This window comes from Microchirus variegatus (genome assembly GCF_963457635.1).
Source record: "Microchirus variegatus genome assembly, chromosome: 9".
Classification (NCBI taxonomy): Eukaryota; Metazoa; Chordata; class Actinopteri; order Pleuronectiformes; family Soleidae; genus Microchirus; species Microchirus variegatus.
In genome coordinates, this window is record NC_139810.1 from 21,462,083 (window position 1) to 21,474,685 (window position 12,603).

General features: G+C 41.3%; 1 protein-coding gene across 1 annotated transcript in view; it reads left to right on the forward strand.

Annotated features, from left to right (window-relative positions):
- Window positions 1-3,371: 3,371 nt before the first annotated feature.
- The window catches only part of arhgef25a (Rho guanine nucleotide exchange factor (GEF) 25a), a 45,512-nt gene continuing 36,280 nt past the window's right edge, over window positions 3,372-12,603 (forward strand). The window contains exons 1-2 of the mRNA XM_083894706.1: window positions 3,372-3,937; window positions 5,231-5,369. Of these exons, the coding sequence (XP_083750832.1) occupies window positions 3,842-3,937; window positions 5,231-5,369 (235 nt within the window). The 5' untranslated portion in view covers window positions 3,372-3,841. The remainder of the gene's footprint in view (window positions 3,938-5,230; window positions 5,370-12,603) is intronic.

Genomic DNA, 12,603 nt, shown 5'->3' on the forward strand with positions numbered 1-12,603 from the left:
TATATTATCTGGCTTAAAGACAGGACTCAACCCCCACCCCCTCTCCATCATTTAAAGCATCTGAAACCCTCTGGGAATAAGGTGAATGAGGGGAAGCACAGAGGAAGCAGAGCTAAATTTGTTATGGAAGGCAAGAATGGGATTTGAGGTGATTTGGGGAAATGTATTATGTTGGGAAGTTGGGGTCTGTGGTGTTTTTGTTTTTACTCAAGTTTAAGTGACTAAGACATGAGTCAAAAATATAGCTCTCCGCAAATGCCCCCCCCCCCCCCCAGACTTATCCCATGCCTCAGAGGAGCCTGCAGAGCTTTCTGAAAGGATGACTCCACCTCCATATTCCAACTGTTCTCTTTTAACATTTATTATGGTATCTCATTACCTCACTGATATTCCAGAGAACAGGGTGTAATTCAGTTATTTTCACCACTGTTTTAATAAACTGGCGATGTAAAATGCAATCACTCTGTCTCCACAAACACGAAAAACAAAAACCAACAGTATCCTGATAAACAAAGAGAGAGAGTCATGTGGAGCTGAAAGGCTTAATCAGCGTTGTGTGTGAACTTGGAATGTGATGGATATTGGTTTGTACAGAAAAGTTGCACACTATAGCTTTAATAGGAAAATACAAGTAATCACAGGCTGGTAGCGTCCACTTTTGGCAGCTGTGGTTTTAGATAAAACACTTCTGATGTCCACCCTCAGTCTTGACCTTGTGCCAATGGGTGGCGTGAGTGATGTTGAAACCTTGTGTGAACACAAAGTAGCTGTTAAAAGCAGACGAGTGTTTCCTCGGGCTCTGACAGCATTGGGCCACCTCTGCCAATAATGTCTTCACTGTTGCCTGTGACTAATTGCAATAACCTGTGATAAAGTCATACTTTTTTTTTCGCCGCACTTGTTCTAATGCTCTCTTAAGAAATGGTTTTATCTAGTCTCAAGTAATACCACTCAAGAGCCAAGAGTTGATAAAATGTAGCAGGGAGGAATTCCGAATCAATTTTATTTTAGTGCCAAATTCATAACATAACATACATTATCTCAGCTTTACATACAGTAGACCCAGGGGTTCTCAAAGTTGTGATACCTGAGGGCCAATTTAGGAACCCGACGTTGGACTGAGGGCCGCCAAAGGAAAAAAAACCCAGAAAGAAATCCCATTTGTAATAATTGTAATGACCAGATTGCAGTTCTACAGTTTACACTTATTGGTCTGTATCCAGTAATGTCCAATAAACACTTAACAAGCTTAGTAGCTCCTGGGTTAAAACTATCAACTGTAATTAATTGCGGGCCGCCTGAAATATTTCTGAGGGCCGCACTTTGGGAACCAATGCAGTAGACCTAACAATTAGTACAAAGAATCTAAAAGCAGACTCCTAAATATAAAGCTCTGGGTGAGATGCAGGGAAGATCCTGGACAGTTGTCCCTATGGATTCTCCAGTTAACAAATCTGTCCAGCCGGAGAACATGCAAGGATGCACTAGAATTCAGACAATTTTGCCACATGGCCAATAATCATTGATAATCCTGTTATTTATGAACATGGATAGGTTTCATGGCTTTGTGTCTCTGGTGTGATTCCAGTGCCTCACAAGTTAAAATACTTTTTAGCCAGCTCACATCTGTGGCATCTTTTCATCTGGTTGAAATTTTGATTTACCAATAAAAATACAACATAAATGCATTTGACAAATAATTAACTTGAAAATTCCGCCGGTGTAATTTCGATGGTGCTTGCTGCTTCCGGCAAAGTCTGTCTCGGGGAAGTTCCCTTGTCACACCTGTCAAGTTTCGTGCAGATGGGGGAATGTTAGACTTTACTTCCTGTTTTGGGGTGTTGCACTTCCTGTTGGGAGGTCATCATTTGCAGACATGTTCAGGACGGGTCCCACAGATCAAGTTTCAGGTCTCTATGTGAAAGTATGACACCACTGTAAGGTTCTAAAGTGGACTGGGTTCTGATCATGTTTTTCGACCGTTTCCCATGCATGTCGGGGTTCGTACAGCTTTTTAAGAGTAAAATTCTAGCACTTTTCCAGGACTTTCATGACAAAATATCATCTTTTTCAAGGAACTCGAAGCTTTAAATAAAATATAGGTATAGGACAAATAATCCTCCCTGTTTACATTAATTGCGGCGCAGGCCCCTAATAACAACCATAGTAATAATAATGCAAAAGAATAAAATACAAAGACCAATGCAGTCTGCCTGGGTCTCACTAGCTTGTAAAGACTCTCCTTGAAGAAGCCTGATCACATTTGCCCTCGTCTGTTTATGACCAAAACAGGACTGTGAGTAGATCACAGGTCACGCTTTAAATCGGCGGAGATTAAAACATCTCTCAGACACAGCTGGAAACGTGTGTGAAATCTTCCTGAAATTGAATTAAATGATAATAAAAAAAAGAGGCTAAATTGTACAAATTTACTTGGTGACATATTTAATATAATACATGAATTATAGATTAAAGAAATCATAGGATCATAGTTTGTGGGTGATTTAAAGGCAACTAGTTTGAAGCTGAAGGAATAGCAGCTCTTTGAGCAAATGACTGTATTTCAAACACAATACTTAAAGTGTATTACTTATTCATAGCTGCTGTGGAATAAACACACCACCATTACTCCCAGTAAGTGTTAAAGTTAAAATGTTAAAATGAACAATGAGTAAATATTGATCTAAACAGAACACCAGTATGAATATGTGGCCTTTGTGACAGCAAGTTTCCAAAATAATCAAATGATACAAATGAAATATGACATTTTTCCTTTTTTATTGATCCACAGCTTAACAGGACCATGCATAATTATATATACTATCTATATATACTGTTATGCTAGTTTCATGGTGCAAACTCTCCATGTGTCCTGCATGGCTTCAGCTGTCTATGAACAATTTAGTAGAAAACACTTTCACTTCACAAACACTACTAGTGTGATTAATCAGTACAATTATAGACGCTGTGTAATGTGTGTACAATTGATGACAGCATCTTAAATAGTTGAGCCACATGAGCTCTGTGCTCATACCTTATTTGGGGCTGTCCCACTGCTCAAGGGTTCACACAATCGACTGTATGTGTCACTGTGTGAGACTTGGGCACAGAGGAAGATGAGAGGGCGTTTGTATCAGGTGCTTTGGCGGGTCAAAGTCAGACCAGAAGCGGGTCAAAACCAAACCCAGGTAATGAAGAGGGACAAGAAACTGTTGAGGAGAAAGTATGATGGAGGGAGGAGAGGTTTATTTGGGGGTGTGGGGGGTGGAGGGTGGGTGGGAGGTGATTCTCTGTAGCCAATGAAGGACAAGAAACAAGGATTTCAGGGAGGGTGAAGCCCTGAAGGGACAGCTAATGTCTCAGGACTCAAACAGCACAGGGCAGGAGGAGAAACCACCTCACAGGAGAACATAAGGAGGAAACAGAAGGATGACTAAGAAGAGGATAGCTGACTCTGTTCATGGAGGCCCACAAAAACTTCTGTGTTTCCTGTGTGGACATATGTGCTGGACTGAGCCAGGCTTAGAGACACTTGCAGCCAACTGATGTGTGCACTGTGAGAGGGAAGAGGAGCTGTGTAGTCTTAAACATTCAGACATTCAGAGTCAGACATGCCCTCTTCTTCTAGGCTCCTTTTTCCTATGCATGAGGTTTCCTGTGTGTCGGCGTGGAACACGGTGGGCTGCAGTGGCTCAGCTCCCATGTGTGGCACAGTATCCCGCGAGACAAGAGCTTAAGGAGGAGAGAACAGACGGAGGACACGGGGACAGATTGAGAGAGATCGTGTCAGAACCCGCAGGAGAATCAAATCATTTTTTGGGGGGGTGTTTGGCTGGAGAGAATGAAGGCTCTTCAGAAGAATCAGGGACGCACAGACCAGATGTTAGGAGCCATGGCTGATGTACTTTGTTCTGTGGCCATGCCAAATCAACAGTGGGTGAGTTTGTGTGTTTACTCGCTCTTTATATAAAAGCATGAAGTCACTTGTGTGTGTCATTACTTGTTCAGGAACCTAAAATGGTAAAGTCAGAGAGATGTAGAGAAACGAGAGAGGAGGATGGAGGGGCTGCCAGTCTCTCTTCGGTGCTCGGGTGGAATCTTGTACGTTTCCCAAGAGGAAGCAGTGTCATGGTGATTAAAACATCTGACCATAAACAAAAGTCATGCAGGACTAATACCTCACTGCAACCTTGCAAAAGTCCATCTCTCTGTTTACACACACACACACACACACACACACAATTTACAGATTGCATTTAAACTTGCAGTGTGTAACGTTTAAATAACAACAAATGTCTTGGTATATTGAAACCATTGCCAAATGTGTTCACACACACACTGCTGATGAAGACTAACAGCTCCACATGGGTCTCTGTATTTAGATTCTGTGGTGTCAGAGAGCAAAGGGGTTCATGTTAATGTCAAGACAAACTGAGGCAACAGCAACATTGCGCCTTGGAAAAAGCAAGAAGGCTTCCAATGGGTTTGGAGAACGACTGAAAACACAAGGAAGTGCCCACAACAAGTTTCACAAGTGAATTCTACTGCTCCAAAACCCCATTTCTTTAACCATTTGACAGTATAAATGCTTCTTCCACCTGCTCTGCTGGTGTATACACATAAATACTCCCTTACTCAGGTCTGATAGTATTAAAATACAGTACAGAATGAATGTTACCGTGCGATAAAAACATCAGCAATAGCAACAAGTTATGCACTTCAGCTTTAACAAACTTGTTGGAAATGTATGACAAAGGGCCAGATTGCACCAAAAGGTCCAAATGGCCATGTCTTTGAAAAAAAAAAAAGCGAGATTATCTTGATAAATCATTTCCTCCCCAGCAATTTGCTACAAAAAAAAAAAAACATAATGGTGATTATAATCTCGCTCCATCTCTGCAGAGGAATGATAACGCCACTTGCCTTTTTAACCTCAGCTATGGTATTGCGGGGCTTTAAATACAGATTGAAAACGCTGTCAGACAAGGCAGTTCATTTTTAAGCTCTGTGACAAAACTTGGACCTGAGTGATTTCCACTGCATTCTTGTTCGGTCTGTAATGGAGGAAGGATAAAAAAAAAAAAAAAAATTACAAGGAATTGTGGAAAAAGAACGCAGCCACTGGTATGTTTTTGTGGTTATGTGACCAAAGGTACTCTGTACAATCTTACCCTAACATCCTACCCAAGAGCTGTGCTTCACTGCTGACAAGGGCATCTTCTGTGTGTAGCTCTCAGAGGGGGGTGAGGCGGACCTCCCATCGAGTGAAGATGAAAAGGGGCCTGTCCAGGGCCAGTGGGAGCCACAGGGGCTGGAGTGGGAACAGCAGGCCGCCACCACAGAAAATGCAGAGAGGAGAAAAAAAACAGGTAAGACCTGAAAGATCTACGTTGAGCGTGACTGACTGTTTAGTTCAATGAAACCCACAATGCTAGTCCAAACACTGGCTCTAACCAAACCAGTCGGAGCTTAGAGACGCACCGAAACACAAACGTTTCAGACTCGGGCTTTGATTCTTTCAGTGAAACGTCTCAGATTTCTGTGACATCTCAAAGAGCCTGTTCAGCCGCCGCCGTCACATTCACAAAAACTCAGATTGTTTTTGACATAATAACAGTCACGATGACTTCATTTCACTTCACGTTACTTTCAGACATAAACAAAATGTCTGTTAGATTCAAATTGTTGTCAAAATAGGTCACACAATGGTGATTAACCCTCTTATGACCATCAAGATAATCAGGCCGTCTGGATTTATTTTGATTTTATGGCCCTAGAATTGTCAAAAAATGTGAATGCTTCTGCCCCTTTCTGCCCCTTTTTCAATATCTGACAGTTATTCAACCATTTAGGAATGCGGTACGGTAAGTCCTGAGGTTCTACTGCAATGACAAGTATATGAGCATAAAGCTCTATTGCTCTGATTTCCCGTATCCGTCCATCCGTCTTCTACCGCTTTATCCTCCACATGAGGGTCGAGGGGGGCAAATTGGTAACAGAAGGGTTAAACTATCAGCTCCACATGATTCTGTATCTATTTCCGTGTTTAGATCTCGCGCTGCACACAGGAAGTGAGTCATTTTATGTCAAGACAGACTGAGGCAACGGCACCATTGCGCTAGTAAAGCGAGACAGCTGCAGACAGGTTGGAGTTTAACTGAAAACACTGAAACTTTTTGCCTGTTTTCAGATGAAAGATGCGGCGTGTAAATAAAGTTGCATCAATTCTGACTTCAGCGACACCAAACGCATATGCTCAAAAGTTCCGTGCTGCAGCTTTAACATTCATCATATGAATGTATTACACGCCATGTGAGCTACTGCCCAGGCCTCTCAGCTTAGTTCCAGCTCAGCTTGTTTTTGCATTTTAGCCACATGTGGATGAAAACGGGCCGGAGTCGCCTCTGCCATATCTGATGTACAGTCAGTGGGCAGTAATAACCTCAGAGATGGGAGTCACCTGAGTGTTGGTGTTTATCTCTCATTAAACTCCACCCTCTGTATCCTCTATTAGCACTGATAACAGCGAATTGCTTTGCCGTAATGTACCATACTTAAGTGCGTGAGAGAGGGAATAAGAGCTCTTGTGTGCATGTGTATACACATGCAATACTTTCCAGATGGGGCAAGAAAACATGCTCAGCTGCCTCCTTTCAGCCTCTGCCCCATCGCTGTTGGTTATACTTATTCTGATTTTGTTGTGGAAGGGTTGCGTGCGTTGCCATTTTACATGAGTGGAATAGAACAAAAGGAGCTTTGTAGCTGGATCGGGTTTGGGTTAGGGAAAGTGTGTGTATATATGGGAGGTTTGGTGGTGTGTACCATGTGGTTTGACCACTAACTGTTGTGCAGAACAGTACATAGCGTACAGGAGGGGTGTGAGTGAGGCCAGAGGAAGCTGTCAGCGATGCTTATCTGTAATGGTCTTACTAGGATCGGGTGTGCTGCTGAGGTTAATGCTGCCAAATATTATTTTAGCTCCCAGCTCAGGAAAGCAGAAAAATTTGGGGCCATGTGGACGGGTAATGACCAAAAGGCAAGATTGTTTATTTCAATCCCAGACAAGCGCCTCTGCTCAATTGTTTTTGCATAGCCCAATTTCCTCCCGGATGGGAAATTGGATGGAAAATCAATGAAACACAAGGCAGAGAACATCTGAACCTCAACAACAAGATGCAGATGATGTCGTAGCCTAGAGTAGGGAGTGTGTATTTTAATTAGTTGGCTTCTCATTAAATCAGCAGCTCGATTTCCATGAATGTTTCTATAATGTGTGACATTTTAGAAATGTTTTTCAATAATAAGTGATTATTATTTTGTAAATATCACACACGGGTAACCTGAAGGTTTCCTCTCCCTCTTTCTCTCGTAAAGTGATGACAATTAAGCGATTGTACAGCTATAGTGCAAAAGGAGTACAACGCAGTTTTTAAAAGTTAAGTGAACATTTTATGCAATCACAAAAAAATCCCTACAAACTTAAAATAGATGTCTGCAGTGTCTGCTTTGTAACACTGATTGGTGATGGATGGTCATGTGCCTCCGCACACTCCGTGTTTTACGATGTTGTCTTTTCTAGACGAAATGCATAAAGCCTGCAAACAGGAAACTGCTGTGAACCAGTAACAATAACAGTGCTATAATTAACACACAATTGCATGTATGCACTGGTCATATGTGCACACACACACACACACACACACACACACACACACACACACACACACACACACACACACACACACACACACACACACACACAAAATGCATGTACAGTATACGCTACAAATATCCTTATCCTTAAAAATCTTACAACCAGACTTATTTTCTGTTGATATGAGCAAGTTACTGCAAATAACAGCCGACAGGAATCAAAGGATTTTAAAATGTGAAACACCAGAGGTCGAAACGAGAGACTGAAGAGTGAAAAATATAGAACAAAAACATGATTATGTTGCCCTTGTCCTTATTCGGCTTTGTCAGTGTCTGAGAGTTTGCCATTCAAGACAATATATGGTGACCTTGGAGATGATTCTTGAAGTTGCATTACACTATTAATGTAAGGAGCAGAGATTTCACAATTTACAGATCGTGTAAGCGTTATCTGTTTGCACTATTGTCACAATATATCCCCCAGCTTGACCTGATGCCTCCATGCATACTGAACTGGAAAATATAGCACTGCTAACGCACATTTATTTTATGTATAAATACCTACACTCTTAGAAATAAGGGTTACAAAAGTCTTCTTCTACAAGGGCTGAGGTTCTACCTGGAACCATTTGCTTCTTGGGTCCTTGGTAACACCAATGGTTCCAGTAAGAACCATTTTGATCCAGAGAACCCTTTAAACCCCTTTACTGAATAAAGGGTTTTAAAAGGGTTCACTGGTAACACTAAGGGTTCCAGGTGGAACTTTTATGAAAGGTTCTACCTGGAGCCAAAAAGGGTTCTCCTATGAGGACATGCCAAAGAACCCTATATGGTTCTACTTAGCACTTTTGTTTCTAAGAGTGTAGTTGTGCCATAAATAATCCAAAAGCTCAAAGCACTTTCTATGCAAACAATGGAAGTTGTTTGCATAGAACAAACTGCAGTGTCTGCTTTGTAACACTGATTGGGGATGGATGGTCATGTGCCTCCGCACACTCCGTGTTTTTTTTACGATGTTGTCTTTTCTAGACAAAATGCATAAAGCCTGCAAACAGGAAACTGCTGTGAACCAGTAACAATAACAGTGCTATAATTAACACACAATTGCATGTATGCACTGGTCATATGTGCACACACACACACACACACACAAAATGCATGTACAGTATACGCTACAAATATCCTTATCCTTAAAAATCTTACAACCGGACTTATTTTCTGTTGATATGAGCAAGTTACTGCAAATAACAGCCGACAGGAATCAAAGGATTTTAAAATGTACCTATTTGACCAGTATATTAGTGAGCATGGTTCTGATTGTAGTGTGATTGGTACACTGACCTATGTTGATATATTTAACATTCATATTAACATTCATATTATCTGCAGCAGCGGCTCTACATGTGTGGTCCCTGGGTTTGCTTTTGTTTAAAGCGTCTGTGAATGTGATTCAAACCACTAATACTTTCTACTCTCTGGAAGAGAGGAGGCATATAGAAACACTCACCATTAGTTGTATAACATCCAAACAGACTAATTATATTAGTCTGTTTGGATGCAATGATTTGCACCTATTTTGACCTATTTGACCAGTATATTAGTGAGCATGGTTCTGATTGTAGTGTGATTGTACCAAGCTTCATGTGACTGGGGCTCACATTTTCATTCAGTATGCATAGTCCCACCTATAGATTGAATATCCCCTACACCTTTTGTGCTCATGCAGCTGTGTTCTAGTGTTTATCCTATTACTGGCCAGGACCATGCCAGATGTGTTGGACCGTGTCTAATCCAAAGAACGTTCATTTCATTTAATTTGAAGAGTGTTCTGCCAAAACTCATCAGGCTTTTTTGTTGTTGTTGCAGTGCTGTGGTGGCCACAGGTGTTTTGAACTTTGAGTGGGTACTTACACTGTTTTTGGACCATATTATGTTGAATGCATACATGAAATCAGACATTGTGTATATATATTTTGGTGATATTGCACAGTGACACCATGCACGTGTCTCTACCAAAACCCCAAATCTAATCTAATCTTAAACCAGAAGCATTGTCCTCTGTCCAGAAGCTCATGATTTGTTGGCACACTTTATCAGGAACGCTTGGAGTTGAATTAGATTACATCAGGCACAAACATTTTCTTTGATTCTTTGATTCAAGTATGACCTGATCAGAATTTGGTTCCACAATCAACAGTCAAAATAAACCTCACTGTGGAAATAACAGTCTTTCGTCTCATAATTAGCAGACAATATGGTTTATGAGTGACACATCACTCACAACCTTGAAATATATATGATTTAAGTCTGGATGGACAGATGTAGATGTAAAATGAAACTCAACAGGGCTGGTTGAAGGCATGCTATGCCAGGAGGTAACTCTAGCTCGAGTCGAGTAGCTGTAAATTGCAGAAGCTTGTGTTGTGTTTTTAGAGAAATGGGTCAGGCAGACCAGCTGGAAATGTGCATGCCAGGTCACTCGGACACCTCACAGGTCAGTGCTCCAGGGCACAGCTGGCATTTAGTCCACATACTGACCTATGTTGATATATTTAACATTCATATTATCTGATTTTTGATTTATTTTACATTTTATTTTTTTGCGTCCGTGACTGTGATTCAAACCACTAATACTTTCTACTCTCTGGTAGAGAGGAGGCATATAGAAACACTCACCATTAGTTGTATTTGGTTCATTTGCTGCTTTTTGTGAATGTGTTTTTTTTTTCTTCCTGAAATCATAACTTCTGGTTTCAGTTTTGGTTAATTACAGATATTGCAGCAGCGGCTCTACATGTGTGGTCCCTGGGTTTGCTTTTGTTTAATTAACATTTTCTCCTATGGGTGGTGTTTGAGCTCAAAAAGAAGCCTTGAGCAAAGTCAGCAATCCCAGAGTCTCAGTGCGCTGCTTCTAGAGCAAGGTTCACAGACTCAGATCCAGAGAAAGAAAGGCCCGTGGCTCGATGGAAGAAAGAAAACTCTGACAGACTTCAGGAATTTCAAAAAACAGGAGCTGCATAGTATAAAGCCTGTGTTTGTTAGAATGGCTGCATGTATAAAGTGTGAATGCTTGTAATTGTGGTACATGAGTAGCCCGGGTACATGTTTGAATGTCGAATACAACAACACATCTATATCTCCCTATAGCGTGTGCCAGCAGAGTAGTTTAGTCTACTACAGCAGTTCTCTACAGACCAGCAGGTCACAAGAGAAGAGAACAGGACAGTATCTCAGTGACATTTGCTCCACGATGGATCTCAGCCAACAGAACCAAAAACCTCCCCCTCACGTTGGCTTGTCCAGAATGCCAGTTTGCCTTAATTGGCGCTCAGCTCCGAGATGAGGGGAGGAAGACAGACAGAGCAAAAGAGAGGGACTGCGGCAAAAGGAGTAAGGAAAATGAAATTTACGTGAGCATATTTTGGCAGGATTTCAGCTGGCTGATGAGGTGAGGAGAGGCTAATGTCAGTTGGGGGTTGGGGAGCACACTATGAATAACCAACTGCATATCTGAGACTTGCTGTAGCTATTAGTATGCATGCTCAGGACATGTGAGTTCTGTGTATATGCTCAGTTTAAGTGCATGTACAGTATCCACAGTACATTATGTATGACTTCACCCCCAGCAGTTTATACCCTGTTTACAATTTCTTTATTCCAAGAATGTGACTACAAAATAGCATTAGGTGTTTGTGTTGTCTTTGCACGAGCTGATTAATAGATCCTCTTGAGATTCGACTCCGAGTATGCTTCCTAAATGTGACTGACTGTCTCCCACACCGAGTGGAAAGTTGATACGTTCTCCCTATTTGGGCTTTCTTCGCTTAAATGAAAAAAACACACCCATTTGTCAGCAAGTGTGCAGACGCACAGACAAGCCTTCAAATCCATTCCAGTGTAAATGTCCATGTGTAGATTTTATTCCGCTCTCCAGATGTGAGTGCATGTTGACTCACTGTGCGTATATGTGACCTGTCGGGGATGTGGAGAGAAGGCAGGAGTGGAGCAGAGGAGATAAAAGGGGAGAAATGAATGGGTGTTAAGGCATGGCTCACCTCACATCCCCTGCTCCTCCCTTTAAGCCAGGGCAAGAAAATGTTTCTCATATTTCCGCTAACATTCAGAGTTTTGTAAATACCCATTTTACTCTTAACCCTAGAACACTATCGCTAACACTGGGTGATTTTTACCCAAGATAATAAATACACCCAATAAAAAGTACTTCAAAATATATCAAAACATGACAATACATGACAAATTTGAGAAGTGTTATTTTATTTTAAACTGTGTCATGTCTAACAAAATGAAAGAAAAGCGTCACGAGGGGACCATATAAAAATGCTCCAAAATTACTGGAAAATTAGGAATTTGGAAACAAAACATTTATATAAAAAAAATTTAGATGAAAACTTGGTTTTCATGAAAATCACATAAATGTATTTGCTCAGGTGAAAACCACCTGGCAATGGTGTTCTAGGGTTAATGTTTTCTCAAGTTCTGCCAGTTTTTGTAATTTTGTTAAATAATAAGCATACCAAATTACTGATTATATGCAAGTAGAATAAAAGAAAATGCTATTACATTTATTTTAGTTTTGCTTTGAAGCAGCACCACTGACTGTGTGAACTAACCTCATGCAACAAGTACAAATGCCCCCTACTGGTATCTTGTAGAAACACACGTCATCGGCATCTTCAGCCTTAAAAGCACATGAAAGATTTCCCTGTGTTCCCTCCTGTTGGTGTTTTAAGAATAACGCAGGAAGTGTTCCGTTCACTTTGCGAAGCGCCGTCTCGTTTCTTTTAAGCCTTTACGTTCTGCTGTCAAACCCACTGTTTCGCAGCTCACTCTGAATCGGGCTCTCGTGTGCTCATAGACGGCGTTTATCAGCCATATCAGCAACAGACAAGTGGAGACATTCAGCAGCACTATTCAGTATTCCTCTGCTGA